The sequence below is a fragment of the Electrophorus electricus genome, chromosome 7, assembly GCF_013358815.1.
Source record: "Electrophorus electricus isolate fEleEle1 chromosome 7, fEleEle1.pri, whole genome shotgun sequence".
NCBI classification, from domain to species: Eukaryota; Metazoa; Chordata; class Actinopteri; order Gymnotiformes; family Gymnotidae; genus Electrophorus; species Electrophorus electricus.
The window spans coordinates 15,727,300-15,753,996 of NC_049541.1; the positions used below are offsets into that span (position 1 = coordinate 15,727,300).

At 48.3% G+C, this 26,697-nt stretch overlaps 1 protein-coding gene across 6 annotated transcripts in view; it reads left to right on the plus strand.

The window, feature by feature from the left end:
• Positions 1-26,697, plus strand: part of grip1 (glutamate receptor interacting protein 1) — a 185,672-nt gene that overhangs the window by 154,502 nt on the left and 4,473 nt on the right. For 4 of the 6 annotated variants that reach the window (XM_035528228.1, XM_035528229.1, XM_035528226.1 and 1 more), the window contains 12 exons: positions 2,166-2,315; positions 8,277-8,463; positions 9,434-9,579; positions 11,574-11,654; positions 15,796-15,865; positions 17,004-17,149; positions 19,414-19,618; positions 19,937-20,076; positions 20,253-20,429; positions 24,224-24,392; positions 26,189-26,300; positions 26,502-26,546. In XM_035528228.1, coding sequence (XP_035384121.1) covers positions 2,166-2,315; positions 8,277-8,463; positions 9,434-9,579; positions 11,574-11,654; positions 15,796-15,865; positions 17,004-17,149; positions 19,414-19,618; positions 19,937-20,076; positions 20,253-20,429; positions 24,224-24,392; positions 26,189-26,300; positions 26,502-26,546 — 1,628 coding nt within the window. The remainder of the gene's footprint in view (positions 1-2,165; positions 2,316-8,276; positions 8,464-9,433; positions 9,580-11,573; positions 11,655-15,795; positions 15,866-17,003; positions 17,150-19,413; positions 19,619-19,936; positions 20,077-20,252; positions 20,430-24,223; positions 24,393-26,188; positions 26,301-26,501; positions 26,547-26,697) is intronic. The other 2 variants (XM_035528227.1, XM_035528230.1) reach the window with 2 other exon arrangements.

Genomic DNA, 26,697 nt, shown 5'->3' on the forward strand with positions numbered 1-26,697 from the left:
GAGAGAACTCGCTGGTCATTCTGCTTCCAGATGTTTTCATCTTTCACTTAAAATTTTTCATGTGCTTATATAGCCACACTATTGGGTAATATAATTTGTTAATACTCGAGACAGATCTAGGTTGATGATAAAGATGTTAGTCTTACATTCATGTCTTAAAATAGTGTGGAAATGTTGCTTGGAAATATCAAAACTTTAAAAAAGCCTTCATTGGCAGGCTACACTTGGACCCCCTTTTGCTTTCCAGAATGTTTTGTCCTAAGCCCAGATGTTTAGAAACTGGAGAAACACCCTGGAGACGTCTTGGTTTACTCTCAGTGACAAAGACAGTAACTGTCTGTAGTTACATTTTACTAAATTTAACATGTATTTTAAAACATGACTCATTATATTGGTTAAAAAATATATGGCCTTGTGCCTGTAACATATCCCCCTTTAACATGTTTGTCTTCGTGACTGTGCATGTTTTACACTGCTGAGCGGAATGAACCTCCTGACTTTCTTATTGTCCCTGAAATATACTAAGGGGACTGAATGTTTTGCTCCTCTACTCTCTGTCTCTGCCCGAGGCGAGCGTGTGCATTAGCGCGAGGTGCCGAGCAGCTGTGCGAAGCGTGACGGGCGTGACTGAGCTCCCCTCAGACTGCCCTGCTGCTTTTTGTGGCGCGACTCAGCAGCAGCACCTAAAATAGACCAAAACGCAGGCAGCAGAGCTCAGAGGACACGCTGCCGCCGCACACATGCTGCAAGATGGCACACAGCCTCTCTCCGGCCTGGCTGATCATATTCGCAGCAAGGGCCTGGATACCTTTTATAGCCTCCAGGGGGCTTCTGGGACATGTAGTCAATGGTAATTGATAGCCTCGGTCCCTGGTCTCGTAATGCCCTCTAATAGGCCAATAAGGTGAGATGATGCGACGCTATCAACATCATCCATTTTCATAGTCATTTACTCGTTTAGTCATTCCTGTTGCTCCTCTCCTCCCAAAACACCCCATCTGATTTGCCTCTAGATTTAGCGTTCCCTCGGTTATAATCGGCCCTTCGCTATAAATTCCAGGCTGTCTTGGTCATATTGATCTCTGGCATAGCCTTTCGCCATTTCAAGGGCAATGTGTGCATGTTCTAGCTGCTCTTAAGCCTCCATCTGCCAATGGCGGAAGGGATCCCTGACTGCCTCATTGGCCAAATCGACAGCTTTTGGTCGTAATCCGCTGTAAGCCCACTGATGCCTGTCAGTCGTGTTCTTTTTCTCTCCCACTCCCATTTGCTGCTCCACCTCTCACATTCTGACTCTCTTCATGTGTTGTGAGGGATTTCTGTTTTGTTTTTGGCAGGGGGGTTGTGGAGTTTTGGGTTTTTTTGTGTATTAGTTTTAGGAAATGTTTTTTTAAGAAGAACTCTTTTAAAGTCAATTAACTTGAGTCCCATCCACTTACCTTAATGAAGCTCCACTGACGAATCCAATTAGGCAGTGTTTAGAGGGTGTTTAATGCAATTAAGGAATTAGCGCATGAGTCAGTAGGAACTCACCCGTTACAAAGCGCAGGTGAAGCACTAGGCCTCATTTAGCTGGATGCTGAAGTACTGGCAGCTTTGTGCAGCTTAGAGGCTCTGACTGCTGCCTCGTGATCTGAGGGCAACAGCTGTTTCAATCCGTGCCACAAGCACACATCATCTCACGGAAGCACCAGATAGCCCGGCCAAATAAATCAGAGATTTGTAGAACCATTGCCTTTCCAGTCCTTGATTAGATGTATTGGTTAGATTTATTTGAACAACAATGACCTTGATCTGAAGAGCTTGGTGTGACCATTCTGTTTGTGATGCATTCGTAGGTCTCCAATAAGAGAAGCTTTGGGGTGTATTTACGAAATTGATCTTTAATAGCAGAGCTCAGATTGGTTATGTTCAGTGATATTGTATTAAATTTATTATTATTACTTATTACTGTTCAATAAGTAAGAGCTGGATAAGGGTAGTGCTTTATATTAAGAAAACCGGTCAAGCACTGTGATCTAATAAAACTAATTATTATTTTTAGTGCTGATTTTATTCAAAATGCCACTTTTTTAAACAAGTCTTGACCTAGCTCTCTCTCTCTCTTTCTTTCCTTCTCTCTCTCTCTCTCTCTCTCTCTCTCTCTCTCTCTCTCTCTCTCTCAGCTCTGGGTTCATCCTTCTCACCATCCTCTATGAGTGCCTACAGCCTGAGCTCTCTCAACATGAGCACACTGCCCCGCAACATGTATCCCACAAGTCCCCGCGGCACAATGATGAGGCGCAAACTCAAGAAGAAGGACTACAAAAGCTCCTGTAGGTTTCTGCTGTTCTTTGGAACAATTACAGGCCTCTCTCACTTCTTCTCCAAACTGCCTATGGGTTTTTAATTGGTAGAATCCCTCGCTCCCTCCCTCCCACAGTGGTGGCATTTACAATATTCTTGAACACTGTTACTGCTTTCTGTGAGATTGAGAGCCCACTAACATGCACAGTGACTCAACAAAGTGCAATTCTACGATTTTGAGGTATAGCCTAATGACTTTCAAAACAGCATTCACTTTGTGTAGTGCGCAGTAGAACTCTCACGCTCACAGTCGCCATAGCTCATGCCCAATCCCTTCTTCATCCATTTTTAAGACTTTTTCCATTTTTCAGAATGGCTGAGCTAAACAAAACTGGCTGTTTGATATTGATTTTCCTTTGGCCCTCCTCTCATGCATCAGAGCCTGTGCTGGCCTTAGCAGTAGCCTTGTCACAGACAGGTTTTAATGTCCCTTTTGCCGTTTTCTTCTGATGCGTTGTGTGCTGTGTTGAGCATGAGGGCAGCTGGGATTTGTTTCCATGACATGACATCAGTGACATGAAGGGACGCGCGTTCTGCATCAGCCCTGCAGCGCTCATCCGAAGCCCGGCGGCATAAATCCCAAAAAACATGGATTTGCTGTTTTCTGTTTGAAACACGAGGAAGGAGAGGCTCCAGTCCTCACGAGGAGTTGGGATTGGCCCCCCCATAATAGCTGCTTAAGAGCGGTACGGTAGCAAAGGTCTTTCCTCCTCGGCACGCTGTACTTAATGGCAGAGAGTAGGCGTGCGGGCGAGAACGAGAGGCCGAGCCACCGAGTGCCAGGAATGTCTAGGCAGTTAGCACGGGTCAGCGGGTGCGATTGCTCCGTCCACGTGTACTTACCCTTTTCCCTGCGTTGGATGCTGGGAAAGGCCAGCTTTTCAAGAGAGGTCCCACCCCTGTTCCCGTCTAACACAGAGCTGCACAGAATCTGAATGAAAATCCAGTTAGAGGAGAACATCGAAACACAGACAGTGGTGTAGATGTTTGTGTTTTGTTTATACGGTTTGATAGAGAGAGAGGGAAATTAAAACATGTTTAGTATTCTGTTCTCAGCTCTTATATCACATGCTGTGGAGCAAGAAGGGGAAATTGCACCTCTGCTTACCCCTTAATTAGATCCTGTAAGATATTTTGTGGTGTTCAGTCGTGCAGACAGCATGGCACAGCTAGCCACCTCGGCAGCAGATAATTACCCCAGCCGCACCGTCATACGTGAGGTGGGGCTTCCTTGTTTCGGGAGCCGATGGACCCGACCGCAGAGCAAATGGCTGGGGAAGGAGACCGGCTAATCCGCTTGCGCTAATCGCCAGCTAGCTGTACGCAGTATGCTGACAGGAGCCTGTTCCTTATTTGTCGAAAGTCTCCCTTTCATTTTCTGTCATTAAAGCGGGCCCCGGGTTGGTCCTCGCCATGCCGACGGGTGGTGGTTAAGATGGCAGCGTTGGGGCATGTAGGCGGAACACGGAGTTCTCGGTGATTGAGAGGTAATTTGGGCCTGTCTCTGAGGGAACCAGACGCCTGATGAGCTCACAGCACCTAATTAATTGCTGTGTGCGAATGCCGATCAGAACATTCATGGTTATTCTCAACTGAAGTCGGTGAAGCAGTGATGAATTTACTGACTGGCATGTCTGGGTACATTTGGATATAGTTTGTGCACTGCATTCTCTTATTTGGACAGACACACAGGATTTTTTAACTGAGTAGTGCTGTTGTCTAGGTCTGTGCTCCTATACACTGGATTTGAAATTAAAGAATGTCAGCTGTAATTCCAGGGTATTTACCTCTAGATTGAGTGAATGGTATTGGTAATCACAGCCCTTTGGATGTGGTCTCCCTTTATCAAGGGGCCATGAGTAATTGCACAGTTGCCTGCTTAGCTGTTTCTTGGCCAGATGTGTTCCTTTGAAAAATCAATTCATGCACCTGAGACCTAGCAGTGAGCCTGGGGTTGATTTATAGATGCATTTGGACTCTGATGCTTTTCTCTTTCAACTTGTGAACCTGAGAAATATCAATGCCTAAATGGCTGTACAAGCAAAATATATTAATCAAAGACTGAACCTAGAATGTACAATGTTCAGAACCCAAAATAAATTAAAATAGCTGTTTTTGTGAAGAAGAACTCTAGAACCGATCAAGAACACTCTCCAAGATGTAGACAAAGATGACAAAGACTATAGAGACAGGAAGCAAGAAACATCATCTAGTCTGCATTTCGCTTACTGAAGACAGAGGGTGTAAGTGAAGAAATTCCCGCAAAACAGCAGTATGATTGGCATGGCGGAACAGCATGCCCAGCATATCGTGACGTCTGTAAGTCTTCAGCTTCAAGCATTCATCAGCTGCAAAGGATTCAGCACAAAGAATTAAACTTGACAGCTTTATTTAAGAGCATGGCCATTTATTCAGTCACTATGTATAAAATAGTCTGGGATTTCAGTATTTTTCACCTAATGCAGATGTCACTACCCTTGAGTTAAAGCTAGCGTTCAGCATCCACAGTCATTGCTGGCCTCACTGTTGTGGTTTCATTTACTGTCTGATTTGCTGGAGTCAAAATAACAAAGTTGCATCTCCACCCAGTCAGTGCTCTTCTTTCACTGGAGTTCACTTCATTAGCGCACCGCGGCCCTGTGGGACGGCCGGCATCCCTGGCTCCCAGAACTGTAGTTAGAAATACGTTGAAACAACCAAGTTTACCAGAGATTTTTTTTTTTATCTCCGCAAAGAGGAATAGCTGTTAATCCAAGTGACAAAAAAAACAATAACTGCAAAAGCACAACTCCCAGTTCTTACATTTGTCGAAAGACAATCTTGGCTAGGACCTCAGTGCCAGTTAATCCGGCTGTCTGCAGTAATTAGCAAAGCGAGCGTGGCTAATGATTGAATAAGATCCACTCTTTCTGAAGGCATATTGTCCTCTGCCACCATGGAGGGCCGTGGTAATCTTGCCTAAATGACAGCCTACTGTGAACCACAGGGCTTTGCTGCAGTATTCATTGTGTCTCACTGTTCATGTTTCGGGGTTTCCAAATGAACTCATGGCACAGAAATCGGGGATGGTGCATTTTGCCTTTCTCACCCTGTGCACAGATATCCAGATCAGCTGTAACCATGGCAACTCCTATGTAAACTCAGCTGCCAGTGATGGCCACTGATAAGGTGGGTAGGGACAGAGTGAGTGAGAGGGAAAGTGAGGGACAGGAAATACAGAGTGGCTGATTCATCATTTTCAAGCTGCTCCTGAGTGACTTTTTTTCTTGTGCTATGGAAATGCTTTATTGAGCGTCCCTCTAGAGGATCCATTGTCCCCAGTTCTCAGGGGGTGAACAAAGCTTACCGGCACGTCCCTTCCTTCTGCCTACCCCTCAGACCCTTCCAGTAGTCACTTGTCAGAGATATCTGACCCTGGAGAGGGTGATGGCACCAGTCAGGGTACGATGGGGACAGTGGAGAAGGTCAGGCTATGTTGCTGCAAGATCACACACACTCACACACAGTCAATAAAGCAGAGACAGGAGAGGATGAACCATTTGTCCTTTCCACACAAACACCCCCCGCCCCCCCACGCTCACACTCTCTGGAGCTTTTACATAAAGCTGTACTGTGCTTCCTGCGTCCTGTTTGCATCTCGCTCGGGGCTGCCGTCGTACTAATTCAACAGAATGTTCCTCTATCTGCATCTCTGCGGCCCGGCTTAGACACCTCCGAGTTAAATGTAGCATGTCCAAGGTAGCGGTGGCCCTCCTCCGTGGGAAACATTAGCATAATGTAATTGTTAGGTAATGCTCAGAGTCCTCCATGCAATTTCCACGAGGTGTCATCTGGGACGTTAATGTGTTCTGCCAAAGCCAAATCCAATTAAATCTAACTGCTGTTAAGGATTCTGTTGGCTCCGCCGCCCTCCGCCACTGTCTGATAGACATGGACTAGGCCATGCTCCAGGTCTTTCGTTTTTTGCTTCAGAGAATTTGGCACCCTCTTTTTCTCCTTTAATCCTCTTTAGATTGGACTTGTGTTTTCCTGCTTTCATGAGATTTGTGCTGCGTACCTGCTGGAGACAAACTTTCTCCTTCCTGTAGCTGTCTCATGGCTGAGGCTGTGCAGAGTTTCAGTGGGGGGGGGGCAGAAATGCCAGCTTGCTGATGATTCATTGGAATGCGGTCGCCAACGACGACTGAGGTGTTTGCGCTCCTTCTCATCTGTCAGAACATTTGAAGTGCGCTGCAAATAGGATGCTGCCCCCACATGCGCACACACACCACTGAAATGAATGGGTTCTGAAGGACATCTCACAATGCATAAAGGCTTCTAAGCCTTGAAGGGCAATTCAGACACACCTTTCAGAGTGGTGTGAATGAGTCAAAAAGTTCCTAGAGTGTCAGCCCAGCGTATGATATTTTCCAGGGGCACAGAGGCTGTGGAAGGTGCCGGAAATGCTAAATGAGGGGGCTCACATGGGTCGGACCTTCCTCTCCATTCTCCCACATGCTGGCCTCTCGGTAGCCGAGCGCGAGCCGTGGGTGAGCCGGAGTTGTCAATCGCACCGAGAAATGTTTCCAGATCCCCGCGAGGTATAGAACAGGTCGTGGGGGCGGATTTCTGCCCAAGCCTGCTGGCTCAGCCTGGCTGCGGTGTAGGGAGACTGCGCCTGCTGAGAGATCACGTTCCTGATAGTTGGTGCTGGCCAGCTAGACAGGACAGTGCTGCTTGGTGCATCATGTGCAGTGTGCGGTGTCGGGAGCAAGCGCTTAGCTCCGTTGGTGTGGGTTGCCTTTCTGCAGAGCCAGGTGAAATCTGTCCAGACATTTAGGACAGCTGTGACTATGAAGCTCAGGTGAAACAAATTTGTTTGATCTCCAGACTGAATCACTGCAGCTGGTAGTGCAGGGACGAAGACCTTTGGACAATTACAACATCAGATCTGGAAACAGAGACGTGTACCAGGTATAAGACCAGGTTTAGCCCTCTCTTGTTCAGTCCTGAATGGAGTTTTAACAGATCAGGCTGGGGTTCAAACCAGAAGCAGGGTGGGTTGGAGCACTGAAGCTGCTGAACATGATGTTGCAGTTCTAACTAAAACTTCCTCCAGGCCCTGAAGAAGTGTTCCACACCCTCGATCCAAACCTTTCTGCATTGCACAGTGTAAGAAAGCACCTGGAACAGTCACAAGTGTTTTACTTTTTTCCCAGGAGCTGTTATTTTAGTGATGGCATGTAGTGACAGTTTAACTGAAGTGTTCAGATCGCTTACAGCAGCTTTAAGGTTCATTGCTTTACAAGGGCAGCAGTTAAACAGAAGTCCTGTGAATTGAATTCAACCTGCAGTGATGTTCTTGCAGTTCACACTCTGCCGGTTTACTGACTCGGATAATGGCAGTAAAACCCTGCCTGTAAGCCTGTGTGTGCGTCACTTACTATAGCTAACGTATCCAAGCTGCAAACACAATTGTACTGGATATGTTCAAATGATGATTTCTTTTATTAAAAACGTATTTAGATAGTAGTGATGTGACCTTTTCCTTACAGAACCTTGAGCTAACTCTACTTTAAGATCCCCATAATTCTCTCCATCTAATCCATAGGAGGAGATTCCCAAAGGCTTCGTGCTATGATAAGATTTTGGGGATAAAGGAGCTCTCTATCCAAAGGAGTTATCTTATCACACATCTTCAGTATGCAGGCCTGGGCAGTCACATGGAAAGACGGCACGGGTCCAAATCAGCATGAGTAGGGTCCCGCTTTGCAGGGGGCTGCATAGTGCGAGGTGCCATGTTGATGCTTTCACCAAGCACACACGGCGTGTCCCGTGGGCCTGGTCGCCATCTGCTGTTCGATCGGCCGTTTGTGGATGAACGTCGCGAGAACATGTGAGGGAACAGGAACTGGGCTTGGTGTGACGCTGCCTTCTCTCTCTCCCTTCAGTGTCTCTGGCCTCCAGCACTGTGGGCCTGGCCGGTCAAGTGGTGCACACGGAGACCACTGACGTGACCCTGGTCAGCGACTCCATCATGGGATTCGGGATCCAGCTCCAGGGAGGAGTGTTCGCCACGGAAACACTCACCTCGCCCCCGCTCATCGCTTACATCGACCCCGACAGCCCAGCCGAGAGGTGAGGCTTCACCTTCAGGCCTCCCAGTCTGTTCTCATTTCGCGTGACCCAATTAAAACTGCAGGCTTGGTCACGCGGAAAGTGTTTTTATCTGTGACTTGTAATCTTCTCTGAGGCGGGGTAGCATTTTATTTTTAATCTAAAATCTCATTGAGATCTCCCTCTTATCTCGAGTCCCCATCGCACCCTGAATTCTCAGAGCACTTATTGCACCAGCACCTTATCTTCGCTTGACTTCCTCCAAGCTGCAGCTCACTGCACTGCTATCTGACAGCCTCCATCGTGTAATCTAGCTACTCGTCGTGATGCATTGCTCCCTGGCCATGATGAGCAGAGCCGCCGTCTGAATTTGGGTTGATTGAACGCTACGCTACATGAGAGGCTAAAGCACTTAGCTTTAATTGCTTGAGCACGCGTGCCGCAGATGGCGTCTAAATGAACTTGCACATGTAGCAACTGACAGGATTTACGCCCAGACTTCAGAGTAATTACCAAGCCCTGGTCCATCTCCTGCAGTTAGCCGCTGTAATTGTAATAGTATTGATGGGCACGAGCCTTTTAATAATAAAGAGATCAGGCCTGGCTTATATTATTATTTATTGCATCAGGTCATCAGATGCTCTTTGTCAGTGTAGAATATTCCTCAGATTTGTGTAAATAGATGTAAATACCTCAGATTAATGTAAGTAAAGTCCCATTAGCTGTCAGAAATGTTTTGTTTCTCACTGCAGAACACGGAGATGGGGTCATTCTGGGGTTCTGTACAGCTGAGCCAAAAAGGTCATATCCATTCAATTATGTGCACTGTTCCGTGCTGTCTGGCGTAATATATGAGAAGCTGGAGCTCAGTGCCTGGGCGTCTCCTCCAACAGCCTCGCAGACCGTACAGCCAGAAGGCTTCTGGCAGGCATCCCACCCTTCTGCACCCGCACGGAATTTTCCGACTGACGAGTCAACTGGCTGTGTGCAGGTGCGGCATCCTGCAGATCGGAGACCGGATCCTGTCCATCAATGGCGTCCCAACGGAGGACAGCACCCTGGAGGAGACCAACCAGCTGCTTCGGGACTCCGGCATCACCAGCAAGGTCACGCTGGAGATAGAGTTCGACGTGGCAGGTGAGGGGTTGTGGCCGGAGCCCCGCCCACCCGCCCGCTCTGCTCCTGCTGGCCTGCTACTCAGAGAAACAACCCCTCCGCAATTCTGAGAGCCAAGCTGTGTGCTGCCTGTTCGATATCTTCAAATGACCAGCATGAGCAGATCAGCGGGCTGCTAACCGAAAGCCATGTGCTTATCTCGAGAACATGAGCCCAAGTCACAGCTTGGCCCGTTCCTCCCTTTATGGTTGACTTTTTCTCTCCCCTGCCAAGCTGTAGCGGTTCAATCAAAGCTTCACTCTTTATAAAAGTCCCTCTGTCCCAGAGTCAAGCAGTAATTAGCCCCGTGTTCAAGTGTGCCATCACGTTCTCCTCCTTTTCCACATTCCAGACATGTATTTCATCTCATTAGCAGTTTAAAGGCCACGGTTTCGTTTACCAGGCACAGAAATATAAAGTTAACATGTAAAGCAAAAATAATATTAATGGCTTTACCTGCTTTCTCTGACATGCTGAGTGTTTTGTTACTGTCAGCTCCTGATTTCAGACTGTCATAAAGTGTCTTTGAACTGCACGCCAAAGCAATTTCCACTGGTGATTGACTGACAATTTTCTATAAAGTCAGACAGGAATAATTTTTCCTCACCAAGCAATAACGTTGTCCTCCCAGAGAGGTAAGTGGGGACAGAAATGATTTCACAGGGGCTTGCCTGGAAGGCTGCTTCCCATCACTCTGAGCGGGTCCCGCAGAGACAGAGCTCACATGTCTGCTCCTGCGGGAGAAAGGAGGCCGTCTGAATTATTGAGTGATCATTTTAAGAACAGCAGCCTTTATTCGTAATTGCAGGCCATCGGGGGCCGTAGAGTTTCCTCCTCCACTGCTTTGACGCCTTTGTCATTGGCCGAGGGCCCCTGTGCCGGCCCATCCGGAAAAGGGGGGTAATTTGCTTCTTTAGTTATTGCCATGTCCTCTCCCAGGGTAAGTTTTGTAGAGCGACTGTCTGTTGCTGTCTGAGAATGGGATCAGGGCGTGTTCATCTGATTTCTGAAGGCACTCCTAACTAACCTATATGCTGAGGGCTCATCTGTTTGACGCTGTGCTATGAACTTTTTTTTTTCTTTTTTTTTTTAAGAAATGCCTTCGGATCCCATGAGGCCCAATTCTGTTAGACCCATCTGCAGTCTCTCAATCTCAAGACATTAAGGAATCTCTCAATCTTATGACAGTTCTGAAACTCCTTGCCTTAGTCATTTGTGGTGGCCAGGAGTTTCAGAAACCGTGATTTGCCTGCTCCCTTGGTGTGGCGTATGGCCTTCATTTCTCTCTGTCATCCAGTGTGATGCTCACCCTCTGCAGTGTTAATTCATGTTTCCAAAATTGTGGCACGCTCTCTCAAATGTAAATGTAATAAATATAATAACTCTCCTCCAATGTGCTCACCAAACTCCAAAACTGAAAAATCTTTGGTAAAATAAAAATGAAATACCCAGTTAGACTCTGTATCCCATCTGTTGCTGTGCAGAATTTGTATTTGTGTTGTTCTGAAGCGGACTCGTCCATGGTTAGTTTCAGACCATAGATCCCCTGTCACTCGGGTATTTTTAGGTTACTGACTACCCTCAATGCAACTCTGGCATTGGCATTTGTAAAAACCCAGCAATTCTGTACCTGATATACTTGTACCTGCCTAACACCCACAACCATTCCCCTACAATATCAGTATTAGCGCTGCACTGAAAAAGATCTGCCACCAAAATAATCAGTTAGCAGTTGTTTACTTGTTAGAAACCAGCAATGGAAAGGCTAGAAGGTGGCTCATGGATTGTGCATGGCTACATGGTACACTTCTAAAATGCACCTTCATGGTACATGGTAGGTGTCTCTAATAAAATGACTGGTGAGTTTAATTGGCACAGATGTGTGCGCGCGTGTGTGTGTGTGTGTGTGTGTGTGCGCGCGTGTGTGCGTGCATGCGTGTTTAACCCTCTCCTCAATGCTCTCTTGTCTCATTCAGAGTCCGTCATCCCAAGCAGTGGCACCTTCCATGTGAAACTTCCGAAGAAGGCGGGTGTGGAGCTGGGCATCACCATCAGCTGTGAGTGTTGTACCACACACACCTCTGTATGTTGGACAGGTCAGCTGCAGTCACTGTGTGTTCCTAGTTCCTGTCTGCTGACATGCGGATTAAAGCCCACGACTTCTACACACCCAAATTCTGCTCTGCCAGCTCACAGTTCAGCCCACAGCAGCGCCTACTTGGCAGATATTAGTTGTATAAGAAATGCATAGATTTTTTTTTTTCCCTGAGAATAGAGAACTTTCATGTTTGAACATTCATCTCTGTCTCTGCTTTGAAATTTGACTTTGATTGTGTCCTAGGCAAAATGACAGTGGCTGAAGCGCAGAAATAGTGATTCCATCAACAGTGCCGCAGCCAAAACAGTGCTCAATTACTTCCATTCGACTCTGCACTGGTGCAACTATTACAGATTAGTCTGTTGCTGCGGCATTTGCTAAGCAGTCCGAGACAGAGGAGCGATCCAGAGCTGCACACTGGCGGCAGAGCCTCCGCTCATTTTCCCACCTTCCCTTTTGAGACTTTTATCGATTTTAATTGCTGATTTGCATAACGCAGCCCTCAGTGGCTGGTGCTGAAAGGAACCGGACGAGGCCGTGGCTGGAAGGCTGGGAGAAACAAAGCGTTTGTCTCTCACCATTTCAGACACTCTCCCCAGAGGGGGGGGGGGGCACCCCCCACCCCCTCCCCCCAGGCTCTAAGTCTCCCCCTTCCTCTCTGCTCATTCACATTTCTGGACACTAGAAGCTCATTGACATGGATTCCTACAGCAGTGTGTGCTTCATTTCATTAATGAACTACACGATACAGCGCTCAATTCTCTATAGATATAGCCACAGATGGTGGGGGGAAATCAATTAGCCACAGACAAAACTAATGTGTTTTCTGTGCTAGGTTTGGATTTAATGTGTTAGTTACCAGTATGCTGGTTGATTTAGTTTTTTATTTAATCATATTTATAGATTTCTGTTTCAGTCCATTAAGACATCTAAAGGGACCAAGCGTGGCCCAAGGTTTCTTTGTTTTCTGCTTCATTTGTGCATCACTCTCTGGCCGGAGCAGCCAGCCTGTGCGGCTCCTCCTCTCGGCTCGCCTCCACACCTCTGCTCCTGCCCCGGGGCACCCTGTCGACCCTGCTGCCTCCTTGTGAAGTGCCCCTCGTTTGTAGCCCTCTCCTGCCCCTCATGTCTTTCATTTACTGTATTTCTGAATTGCAAAAGGTCCTTCAAGACCGCGGGGCCCCCTAGCATGGCGCACTTTACCGCGCCGGCTCTGGACGCTGCAAACAGTGTCCCCGCCCTACGGACGCCCACGGCTTCAGCCAACTGCCTCCGTCACGGCAGTGGCCAGGCCGAAATGATTCATCACTGTAGCCCACGGCACTCCTGTCAAATTCAGCAGTCTCACTGGAGAAGTAAGCTGCTACTGACTCTGCCACACAATGGAGGCCTACAGTACAGCCTGGGTGAACTCCCACGCCACCACACGCCAGTAATTGCCTTGCGCTCAAGCTGTTGCTGTTTACCAGTGGAAAGGGGGAAAAAAAACCAGTGACAATGTTGCATACATTCTAGATTGGTGCTTCTATAAAGCTTGGTTGAGGAGGTAACCATCTGTAGTGAGTTTACGTGTTCTCCTAGGAACGTGCAGTTCTGAGTCACAAACAGACACAAGTAACGTGAAGTGTTTCACACTTGGTGATGACTCTGGCTTCAAAGTTTGGGCCCACTGTAATAAAAAAGCTGCGCCTTGCTGATATACTGCTGTGGAAGCTTAGGGAGCTTTTGTGTAAACTCCAGTGTTTTTCTACTTCTTCCAGACTTCCAAGCCCACACTACCCTTTCGGAACCATTAGGAAATCCATTAAGATTCCACTGAGATTGGAGGGGGATAACAAGCTTTCATTCCTGCATGCTAAAGCGCTAAATGCATCCGTAGATCTTTCAGATCCCACAATGCAATGCGCCACATGGACAAATGTGCTCCTGCAGCTGGCTCACGGCTCAGTGAGCTGTGTTCACCACGATAGCGTCGGGGGTGGGGAACGTGTGCAGGGGAGAAGAACGCACTAGAGAAATGTGAGACAGACGAGAAAGGAGACAGGAAGTGGTCGACTGCACCGATGTTATTGTGTGCAATACACCGAGGACACCTGCAAACAGACTACAGGGTCATGGTCTCGCTCTGCTCCAACTGGCGTCTTATTTATGTGGTATATCTCTCTCCTCTCTCTCTCGCTCTGTTTCTCTCTCTCGCTCTTCCTTTGGCGAAGTGCTTAATGGCTCCATATTTAACGTCTGCCGATGGGCCGTATTTCAGCCAAGGCTGTAAAGTCAGGCAGGGCCAGGTCCTCTGAACCTGTTGCTTTGCCCACTTCAAAAAAAACATCAGTCAGTCCCGCCCAGGATGGACGGGTCTTATTGTGCAGTAGTATTACAAGGAGACCAAAGTAATAACGAGGAAGGCTCATGCACATCGTCGTAATATATTAGACTTAACATCTATTAAAAATCGACTGATGACACAGATGAAAAGCGTCAGTGTTGCCCTCATACAAGAGCTGATGGGCCTGACACGGGCCATACGAGATCCGCTCGCTTTCGCGGCTCTGAGCCACTCCTAGACACCCAGCCCGCTGTTCAGCTGGCTGCACCAGACACACAACAGGCATTCTTCACTGTCAGGCCAGACAGCAGACAGTGTGAGACTTTAACAAATCAGCTTCCCTGCTGGCACCATCCAGTGAGCCCCCATCTGGCCTGGTGACGTCCACAGAACGGGAAAATTCCCTGAAATTAGAGAGGGACTCTGCCGCACCATGGGCTGTGGCAGCCTCAACCCAGAGTTGATTGGAGCACCTCTAAATGAAGTTTAAAAAGCCTGCCGTTTGGTTTCGATGTTCTGCCAGGTCAGGGCAGCTTGTTAAACGCGGATGACAGGATTGCATCACTTAATTTTTGCGGTAAACCTGTGATACACTTTGATTTGCTGAAAGGATTCATCAGTACGGATTGGGAGACCTGGAAGTATGTGCTTTGATCTGCAGCATCAGAAGGCAAACACCATTCGGTTCTGTAATAAGCCCATATGGTCCCGTATGGTGGGGTGGCCCCGCGGTCACAGCTCTCTGCGATGTCTGGGTGCCCCAGTAGGGCAGACGTGATTATGTCCTCTGTCAGATTTCTGCACAGCCATTTGGAAATGTAATCATCAGCTGTGTAGACCGGTCACTGGGCACTTGCACCTGCCTTGCTCTGCCACTTAGCTCTTGGAGCTTATTTGAGCCCTGCTCACTGTGATCAACAACCCCACGGCACTTTCTCTGCCTTGCTCATGGTCGTCGGCACCGCCCCCTAATCTGCCACATCTAGATTGAATCATCAGACGCTGTCCCCCACCCCCCAGCAAACCACTCCGCCCGCTTCCCCTGCTTCACGGGAGATTGCTGGGGTTTTTGTTTGAGATGGCGTTTCATGCGGCTGTAACCCAGTTTACATTCTGCAGATGTTTCTGTTCCAATTCCCCAGGCGTTCCCTCCCACTGGCCTTCCCTGGGGAGAAGCACAGAGACCAGAGACTGGCTCCTGCTCTCTCACTCGCCAGCCCCGGGGAGAGCCCCTCGTGAGCTCCAGCTTTACCGCAGCGCCTCCACAGGGCATTAACTTTTATACACTGGTAGACACAGCAGAGAGCTGTTAAAATCACAGAATAAAGGGGAGACGGTCGCCTCTCGGAATACCAAAGCTGCGGAGCTTTCGGCGTAAGCGAAAGGCAGCCCAGTGCCGCCTCGTCACGGGCAAACGGCCGGGCTGCCCGCGATCGCTTACCTTGTTCGTGCCGCCACATCGATGTCCTCCCCGCTACCTCCAACGGAGACGGCAGAGCCGGAATGGGCATCCCTCCGCGGAGCTCTTCTCTGTGAAGTGCAAAGTCTGCCATGCACGGTATGGGACACACAGGGACCAGGCGCCATGCTGACAGCCCTCTCAACGCCCCCGCTGCGGCTTACGCAGCAGCCCAGAAGCCCTCAGCACCCCTGGGACGAAAGCAGGAGGCAACGCTAGCCTTCACGCAGGCCTACAGAAGTGCTGACTGTGATGTTGACTGACTCTTGCTTTGCTCATTGTTTTTTCTTTGTCTACTTCTTTGTCCCGTCTCAGCTCCATCCAACAGGAAGCCAGGGGATCCTCTGATCATCTCCGACATTAAGACGGGCAGCGTGGCACACAGGTAAGGTGTTTCAGTTCATGTTTTACTGCTGCGTGTATAGTCAAATAGTCAGAGGAAGCCACTGAATGAGCATCTTATGTAGTTAAATGACTCGAGCATCATTTCTGCCCCACTGGTTCTGAGTGACCTCCAGTCACGTAAATGACCGGCATTTTAATTTGTTGCCATGGACTCTGGACTGCACAGTGCAATGCAGTTCCAGTTCAGCCACTACACACTGCTGGCCACACCACTGCCCTCCTCACACCCGTTCAACGTTATGTGCTTTGCATCACCCACGTGGTCCGCCTCCTTGGCAACCAATGCCACTGCCTGTGGTTATCCTGTCGCTATGACCTCATGCGTGACAGCCCGTGTAACTTGTAAGGACATGCTGCAATCTTCCGTTGGTGCCGAATCAGACACCAGCAGAACGATTTAATTAAATGCAGAAAACAGAGCGCCAAGCACATCCAGTGACTTCCCCGAGGATTCCAGGAGGGTAATCCAACACACAAAGGCATGCTGTGTGAGTGTGTGGTAGCTGCAAGTGAGCAGGGCTGAATGTGGGTGGGCTCTACCTCCGGGAGGGGTCTGTGTGTGGGGTCACCTAGCAAGCCTCACTAATTGCTTTACATTCAGCTGAGATGCTGTAATTTGCAAGGCTGTTATCTAATGCCATGTGCCTTTGTCTGATAATGATGTGCAAACAAGGGGAATGTGGGTTAGTTGCTCACATGCGAAACGTGTGGTTGTTTAAAGTGACAGAAAAGCCTGCCCTCATCCTTACGTTGCCAGTTGGCATCGCCGTGGCTAACTATGCACTGTGTGATTGGCGATCAAACTCTTACTCTTGCACTGTTCGATAGACCAGTTCAGTCTCCTTATGATAGGACTGCAGAGCTGCTGGACTGATGTGGTAGGTGATGGTGCAGTGCTGTGCTCACACATCTGCCCTCGGTACCACACACTTCTACTGTCTGTTATCTATAGCCAGTCTTCTGAATAACAAATGTGTAACACTGTTTAACACATTCTTTGACAATTTGTGTGTGCGTGCGTGCGTATGTGTGTGTGTGCGTGCATGTGTGTGAGAGAGAGCGAGAGAGAGAGAGAGAGAAAGGCCTTTTATCTGAGTGGTATATATCCTGTTTCTTAGGACGGGTACTCTGGAGCTGGGAGATAAGCTCTTGGCCATTGACAACATCCGCCTGGACAACTGTTCCATGGAGGATGCTGTCCAGATCCTGCAGCAGTGTGAGGACTTGGTCAAGCTTAAGATTCGCAAAGACGAGGACAACTCAGGTACCCCTGGTTCTCTCAACACACACACACACACACACACACACACACACACACACAGACTCAGGAAGCAGACCTTCACAAAGACCAATATAACAACTGGCTAGTTGACGAGCACTTAGTTCCTGGAGTCTGACAAAAGCGAAGACTAAAAGGAGCACAATCCAAAATAAAGTCCTAAAACTGAAAGAGCGCAGCAGTGTGAACACCAGTGCAGCCTGCTTCATAGCTGCCTCTTGTACCTAATGCTATTACCATTGTGCACATAGAGGCAAATGGGTTTAATCAGTCCAATTAAATGCTCACTTGCTTCTATTAACCAATTGGAACTCCCCAGAGTCTGTTCTTTCTGGCTTAGAGTGTCGGGTCCTGTTGTGCTCTAAGTACCCATGCTCCCCAGTAACATTTACGCACAAGTCACGTAACCAGACCAGCCATTTTTAAAGTGGGTCAGCTTATTAATAATGGCTGAGTGAAGCAAGAACTGTTTAATGTGAGTTTTTGGCGTGCTCTGACACTCCTGTAATATAAGGCTACAGGCTTGTGTGTGAGATGCTGGGGTGTTAGAAGAGTGGCACATCCATGCCACTTTTAGATGATGCACACTTGTGGAGTCTGTGATCAGGCACGGCTTATTTATTTCCCTGCAGCTGGGTTTAATTACCACATGTAAGCCCCAACGTGACATATTGTCATGCTATGTATAAGAATCAGTAAAGGTGAAGTCTATGAGGGGCGGGGCTTTGGCAGCACAAAGTCTATTGAGGGGCGGGGCTTTGGCAGCACAAAGTCTATTGAGGGGCGGGGCTTTGGCAGCACAGAGTCTATTGAGGGGCGGGGCTTTGGCAGCACAGAGTCTATTGAGGGGCGGGGCTTGGGCAGCACAGAGTCTATTGAGGGGCGGAGCTTCGGCAGCAAAGACTCTGCTAAGGGTCGGAGCTCTGACTGCACAGCACCTTCTGCCCACCGACTGCAGGGCAAAATCACCCACAACATACTGTAGCTGCAATCTCCACGTGCAGTGACACATCCCTGCCTTTGCAGCTTGGCAGTTGACCTGTGCAATCATGTTTTGTGTGCCTGGGGTTGCCGGTGAAGGAGAGGCAGACCTGCCTACCCCTCTCCTCCCACTGCTCACAGTACAGTCCCATGTCCAGTCCTTGGCCTCGGAGCTGAGCTACCACATCTATTCGTTGCCCTTTCAGTGCTGCCCTCTAGCTGCTGATGTCTTATTGGAGAAGCTCAACATAGGGAAGGTTCAGAAAAGCTGAGCCCCATGGAAACGGGCTGCCGCCCTGTGGAGCCACGCGCTGGTGACGCCACCTGCCGCGAACACTTCTGTGGCAGCCGCTGTGTCTGCATGCTGGCATTTAGCTGAAAGCACTCTGCACATGCGTTTCTTTTTTTTGCCCTGAGCCTGTTCTATGTCAGAATACATAATTCCCCCAGTGACCTCAGCTCCTCCGCCCTCCCTGAGATTACTCTCCCCTTGGCAGGTCTGTGGTGTTAGAGGGGCGCTCGCTGGCAGGTCTGTGGTGTTAAAGGCGTGCTTGCTGGCAGGTCTGTGGTGTTAGAGGGGTGCTCGCTGGCAGGTCTGTGGTGTTAAAGGCGTGCTTGCTGGCAGGTCTGTGGTGTTAGAGGGGTGCTCGCTGGCAGGTCTGTGGTGTTAAAGGTGTGCTTGCTGGCAGGTCTGTGGTGTTAGAGGGGCGCTCGCTGGCAGGTCTGTGGTGTTAAAGGCGTGCTTGCTGGCAGGTCTGTGGTGTTAGAGGGGTGCTCGCTGGCAGGTCTGTGGTGTTAAGCTCGCTGCTGCTCTTTTGAACCTTGTGATTGGCACCTTCTGTTCTCGAGCTCAGTAGCTCCTTCCTCTACACTCGTCATTTGGGACTCTGCTTTCATTTTAGCAGCAGTCTGGCCTTTTTGCTCCATATTTTGCAGATTTTCCTGCTACATGCCTCATCTATATTACATTTTCGAAATCATTTCCTTTAAGTTTCATTCCTTTTTTATCATCTATTTATCTTTCAGTTGGATCCCTTTTTTCTTCCCCCCCATGTAATCTTTTTAAGGTTTTTCCTTTTTCTTCTTTCTATTGCTTTTCCTTTCCTTTTGTCATCACCTTTCCTGCTCTATTCTTGGATTTCCTCCTTAATCGTCACCCCACCCCAAACAACCCCACCCTCACCCTCTTGCTGCCCGCGTGCATGTGTGCTCTCTCTCTGTCCGGCGTTGTGAGGGGTATCTCCGCTCTGCTCTCTGCCCCCTGCGAGGTGTCCTGCGGGCGGGCCGTGTTCACATGGACGCCCGTGTGCTGTTGGCCTGTGTTGCAGACGAGCAGGAGAGCTCGGGCGCCATCATCTACACCGTGGAGCTGAAGCGCTATGGAGGCCCCCTCGGCATCACCATCTCTGGCACAGAGGAGCCCTTCGACCCCATCATTATCTCCAGCCTAACCAAAGGCGGCCTGGCCGAGAGGTACAGCCCCCCCCCCCCCATCATCTTCCCAGCCCACACGCACCTACGTCAACACTGGAATAGCCGGAACCACCGTGTTCGCGTTACCCGGACTGTAGATTGTGTGATTAGCTATAAATTCGCTCGTGGGTGATTTAATCCAGAAAGACTCGTCTAAGCGAGCATACGGAAAGCTGTTGTTTTTACGAGGACGTGCTGTGTAAGGATTAGCATGAGAGTCTTGTGTTTGGTGGTCTGGAGGATCGGTGCCAGGCTGTGTGTGTGTGTATCTGTGTGTGTGTGTGTGTGTGTGTGTGTGTGTGTGTGTGTCATGGGCAGGACGGGTGCGATCCATGTTGGAGACCGCATCCTGGCCATAAACAGCAACAGTCTGAAGGGCAAGCCCCTGAGTGAAGCTATCCACCTGCTCCAGATGGCTGGAGAGTCTGTCACTCTCAAGATCAAGAAGCAGGGAGAGCGTGAGTACACAACACGCACTGCACGCCATGCCAAACCCGCACTGCGAACCGCACCACGCGCACCACACACACCGCACGCTGTCATACACGTACACTATTACAGGATACATCATACACATACGTTAAGCTCAGTGCCCCGGGTGCGTCTGCCTGTGTTTGTGTGTGCGGCCATGTAGTGGGCAGTCCCAAGCAGCCGTCGGTGCCCGGACGTCTTGGCGATCTGAGTGACGTGGACGACGAGAACATGAGTGGGCAGAAGCCAGGCAAGCTGTCCGACATGTACTCCGTCACCATCCCCAGCGTGGACAGTGCCGTGGAGTCCTGGGACGGCTCAGCCATCGACAGCGCCCAGGGTGAGTGTGTCGGCACGTGCACTCGCGTATGCGTGAGAAAGAAAGCGCTCAAAACATAATGTTCTCCTGGGGATGGTGGCCCTATTTGTGTGGAGGAAAACACATTCAGAGTTTATTCTTCAGACTTTTTACAACTCTACTTCTTATTAGAAGTACTGCATTTATTGTGCTGATTAATTTAAGCTGTGAAGAGAAAGTCTAAGGTAGGCCTTATCGGCACTGGCAAGCTTCCAGCTCCATCCATTAATTTATAAAAGAATAAATTAATGTTTTGTGTAGTATCCCTGGATTAGCAAGGACTAATTTAGCCTTTATTGAAAACCAAGACCATATATAAAGCGGCTTTTCCAACAGAATTGATTTGTTAACGTCAGTATGGTACGTTATGTGAATTTAACCATTTTAGATAAGAAAAATCAGTAAGAGAGTCATTTCCTGTCAGCCTGTGGCACTCACCTCTGCTTTCTCCCTGGGCTTACGGCACATTAAGAGTATTTGCCTCCACTTCTGTCTGACTGCACGGCACGATTCGCAAGTCCTGGGTCTCATGAAACAGCACACTGTTAAGCCTTCAAGGGAAGTAGCCATAGTAACTAATGGTGCTAATTACCCCATCCATCTCTGACAGCTAAATTTTCTCAAAACTCATTTCACAATATTCCCTTGTTGAGCGTGTCCGATTCAGCCACTCGCTGCTGTCGGCTAGCCTCTGCAGTCTTCGGATACGTAGAATGTTTGCTTGCGCAATACTGTCAGACTCCTTTTTCATGTACAGGACTAATAAAGCTTTGTGCACTAAGTACCTTTCTCCATGGGCCACCAGTAAATCAAAGCATGCAGTAATAAACATTACTCAGTAGTGTCCATTAGATTAATTGTCTTGTATCAGTCCTGTCTGCCCCTCTATAATATGTGGGAGAACGTTTTATTTTGCTAAGTGGTAAATGTCTGCTAATGTGCGTTGGGACACACATAGCTGTTAGGAGTCCTCATGTGAGTAATGCATGTGAATTGCAATTAGTCTTTGCTGCATGCAGGAGCCTCCTGGTCAAGTCTAATCACCCGTCTCATGCAGCAAGCAGACAAAAATGTGGTAAAATGTCCATATTCTATTAACTGATAACACGGCCATTATTACTCCCCAAATGGACTGTTTATGTCCTGATAGACACTGTAAAGCAAGGTGTCCCTTCCCCAGTGTCTGTTAGGACATAAACCCTGCAGTTAACCATAAAATTTGTTATCTCATTAAAGTCTTACCTCTGACTGCTCTCAGCTTTAACACTTGCCAGCCACGTTCTTAGAAACACCTCACTATTGGTGCGTTTTATCAGCGTGCAGACTGTGCACCATCTGTAGCTGTAGACCGTCAGTGTTTAATCTGCAACCACAGGACCTCTGCTGTCCAGTTGCTACCGCAGAGACGTGGTAGTGGTATGGTAGTGGGTGTTGGGGGCGCAGGTGTGCGCATATCAGGCGCGTCAGTGTTCCTTGAGCTTTTGCGCACGTCAGTGTCACTACTGGGTCTGCTGCTCAGCAGCGGTACTGTGGCGAGGAAAACCGACCGCCAGTGAGGAGTTTGTTGAAAACACAAACTCAGGATTGCATCAAATGGGCTATAGAGTATATTCCTATGCGTATACTCCTATGAGGTGTTTCTAATAAATCTATATTTTTAATAAACTAGAATAATAAACTCATCACTGCCAACATATAATGGGACCAACATGCTTGACATAGGTTGATTATTTTGGTAAAGCCTTATTTCGTTAGTTTGCCTAAAGAGAAGGAGGGCTATTTACTGCAATATCGCCTGTGAAAAATGTTACAATAAACTATTCTGAGTGATCCAGTAATGAGCATATCACTGCGCTGACATGGGCACATATAATCAGAGGCGGTGTTGGATCATGTCTGCTGCAACACTCCCACTTTCTCATTGTTAGCCGTGAGCCTCTGGGTCCAGAGCTCATCCTTCTGCTTGGCCCACTTGCCTTGAAGGCCTTAACCTTCCCCCTAACGATCGCGTGTCACCTTCAATCAATTTTCACTTAGAGAGATGATAAATCTCACCCTGTCTCGCTGACATATACCTCCTCAAGGGTGACCTCTCTTGCTCTCTCTCTTTAATTCACTTGCTCCTTCTCTCTTCCACCTTTTTCCCTCTCATTCTCTCTCTCTTCTATTCTTTCCCACACTATCTATCTATCTATCTATCTATCTATCTATCTATCTATCTATCTATCTATCTCACTTCACCATGTTCACATAGAGCACATTCCTATCCCCTAGGCAGTGGTGCGCTCGCTGCTCAGTGGAGATGTGTGTGAATCGTATATGCTGAAGATGTACAGAAGGAATAGCAATCTGCCTGCTAAATCATGGATGGACGTGGTGGTGCTGCAGGACAGAGGCGCCACATCCACCCTTCCAGCACAACTCCAACTCTCCAATGAATCTGAAACTCAAATACCAAACCCCAGCATGGGCGCTCAGTGTAGTATGCTGTTGTTTTTGGTCAACATACAGTTTGTTTATGTTGTATTTGCTTTCAAGGCTGAGGGAACACAGCATAAAATATTCAATATGTGTGCTGTTTTAAGCATTCAGCAACATCTGAGTGAACAAAACCAAAACAGATCTATGCTAAAGACTGCTCAGAACCATTAGATGAATTAGATGGTTACACTTTCTGGGACGTATGCAGGTGTCAAAGTTCTGTTGAACTAATGTTCTAATGAACCAGCTTGATTGGCATCCAAGACTCCCAACGTAGCGTACAATTCAAGCAAAACTGTATGCAATTTCACAAACCAAAAGGTTATTCATACTTTGTGAATGCATACTGTGTGCCCACAAGACCAACATTAACTTAATTAGAAAGCATTCATGGATTTCCAGTTTCCCTGTGGCTTTGAATCTACTTCTGTAATAAGGCTGAATGATACTGAGAGAAATGCCACATTGGAGCATTTTAGGATTATGCATAAATATTTGAAAAGCATAAAAGTAAAAAGAAATGTACCCAGAAAAACTATTTTCACATGAAGCTAATTACCGCTACCAATGAAAAGGATGTATTTAGAGGAGAAAAAATGATATAGCTACAGATTGCGAACGTGTGCAGTATATTGCAGCATCTTAAAACACCTCGGTCGAACGCATTATTTTTTGACCGAAATGATATACATTTGCTGGATCATGTGAATGCTGTAATTTATGAAATCACAGATCTCTGATCTGCAGTGGCTAGGATTGGCCAGGATGCTGACAGCACTGTTGCAAAATGTTAGAGGCCAGACAGTCAGGGCTGCATAGCTGGTGGGCTTCACTGTGCCCCCTCTTCTCGGCTTGTCTTTCCTGCCCCTCTATCACTGTGTCTCATAAGGCAGTGAAGACTGCTCTGTTTCCACGCCAGCTTTATAATGCTTATTGTGAGATACTAGCACACTTCTGCCAGTGTTTTCCTGCCTAGGTGTAATTTCCTGTTCCATTCACAGCTGGGATTTTGAGTTCGGACTTCAAAGAGCAGTTTAAACTTACCTTAAGACCTTTCATTCACTGGGATTTAGAGATTCAGTTCATCGCATCAGGAACAGTTGATCTATGCAGGTGAAAAAAATACTTGTAGAGTGATAATCTCATGAATACAGATGAATTCTGTTGTAGCTGCGTTCACAGCCATTTGCCGTGTGTGTCTGATGGGCTGCTCAATTTCACATACAACTCCACATATTAATAGTGATCTCCGGCTGTTTGTGGTGCGTGTGTGTGCGTGTGCTTCCATCTGCCAGCACCATCAGGCTTCCAGGCGTCAGGCTACAGCCTACGTGGCCACGAGTGGAGGAACGCCAAGGCGAGGCGGGGCAGCCTGTCGCCAGGCAGCAGCGCTCGGCACAGGGGCAACGTCCTGCAGGACCTGGGCCTCAGCGATGATGAATGGGAGCAGCCGGCCACCGCCGGGTGGGTGTCACTACAGCCGCACACACATCACACCCGAGGCCAGCCCACTTTTCCACTATACACTGAATTTGAATTCATGTCAAAGCTACACACACTTGTGATTTTGTCATTTTAATCAAACTAAACTTCATCATAATATGAAACATTGTATATTGGTTAAGAGGATGTGACTTTGGATTAAAGCTAATAATTAAATGTAATTGGTAATATTAATTCCAATACAGAGAAGCTTTGATGGAAATATAATGCTCTGATTTTCCTCCAAAATGTGTATTACCCCTATAGTGTCTCATTCTTTCTCTGTTATGTAGCATTAACCCAGAACCGTTAATGCTAGATAACATGTTATGACATCTACACAAACAGATTCTCTCACAGAGCTGAGCCAACAGAGAGTTGGCTTATATTTGTGCTTTGGTGCGCTGTTCACACACTTGAAGCTGAAAGGATGGTCGGTTATGATGCATTAGAACTGGTGGCTTGTTTATGATAAAAGAAAATGCTCAAGATATTACATCAAGTTTTAAAAGAACCCAGTTTATCCTGTGCAGAGGTAGCAGAAAGAATATAGAAGAATGCATAATGAAGAATGCACCCATAAATGTTGTGCTATTACAGGAAATGACCTGAGGCATGTGAGTAATGGACTTTTGGGTGTATATAGAATTCCTCACACATGTCTTGGAGAGAATCTAACAGCAGACAGTGTGAAACTGAATGAGAACGTTAACGAATGCTGTGGTGGACCAGTGATGACTTTGCCGTGTGCTGCGTTATGAAGTGCAAGTTTAAAAGATGCTTTCTTGTATGCTTGACTGCGCAGTACAGGGTACTTGTATTTCAGACCAATAGTGCTGTTCCACAGTGTAAGAAAGCTGTCTTCATGTGTAGAGAAGTGTTTAGCTGGGCCAGGGCAGCCTCACGGAAGGACAGGCTGACATGACCTCTTGATAATATTCCATTAGCACTTACCTTACATGCTACCTCTTCAGGGCTCAGGTTATTAGTAGTAAAATAGGGGAACGGTAATGTTAGGCTAAATGTCGTCAAGCTAACATTTGGTACATCACTTCATATGGTAATCATCTAACTCCTGCATTTGTAAGGAAAGAGAACATTCACAGAACATTCTTCAGCTTGCTACAGACTTAATACCCAGTTTGTATACGCAGTCATTTCCTTTTCTGCATTCGGCCACTGATGCAGGTCAGAGCATTTCTGATACGAGTCAGACCATTAGATCTTTAAAGCAATTCCAGTAGCTATTATTTAGTGTTGAGTCATGGAGCACTAAAACAGATCTGTAGCCTCAGAGCTGAGGTGCCTGTCACAGTGGCCGAGCGGCTGCCGGCTGCGTCTCAGGGCGCTCCAGCGTGGATGTGTTTGCATGACCCTGTTGATTGAAGCTGCTTTCCGTTACCTGTCTGCAGAGCCGCCACGCTGCCCACGGGCCTTATCTCAGACAGCAGGTGAGGCTCAGTGCCGTGCGCCCATCCTCGTGCACCGCTTCCTGAACCCAGCGCGGCCCCTCCCCCCATGCCTCCACGCCTGCCCCCTGCGGCCGCGGCGGGCGTCTCCGCCCGCCATCGCGTCACCATCTCACTGTGTCCAGCCACGCTGGACACCGTGCCTCATGTGTGTCTCTCTCCTGAGCCCCACGCCTCCACCGCTCAAACGCCTGCACAGCCCCCATTGGTCTTCTTCCGTGCTCATCACCGTAGTGCCTGCCTGCTCGTTGGCCACCGTGGAAGGGGTGGGGGCAAAGCGCTGACACCTCCCTTGCTTGTTGCTCGCAGGTTCACCGTGGGCCATGACGGGACAGAACCGGACCAGGAGGAGAACTTCTGGTCACAGGCACTGGAGGACCTGGAGACCTGCGGCCAGTCAGGGATCCTCCGCGAGCTTGAGGTAACAGGCACTGCCACATACACACCATAATTAAACCATAATTCATCACATCCCCTAGTTATGACAGTCCTTCCTTAACATAAATGACGATGAGGCCATTTCCCCTCACCACCCCCCCCACTACACACCACCCCAGCCTGCGTCTATAGTCGCATGTCCTCATGCCTTCTAGTCTTGTGTAACTGCTCCTTCTCTTTCCAGGACAAGCCAGACAGGCTTCTGACTAAGAGAAACCTGGCCATCTTGGTACCCCTTTCCTTTTTCGGGCTTTGTCTCTGCTTGGAGTGCTGACACCCTGGTGCTCTCCCCTGTGCTGCTGGGCTCAGTGTCTCACGCTGGCGGCCTGCTGGGGGCGGGGCAGGGAGGGGCGGGGCAGGAGGGAATGGGTGGGGTGGGA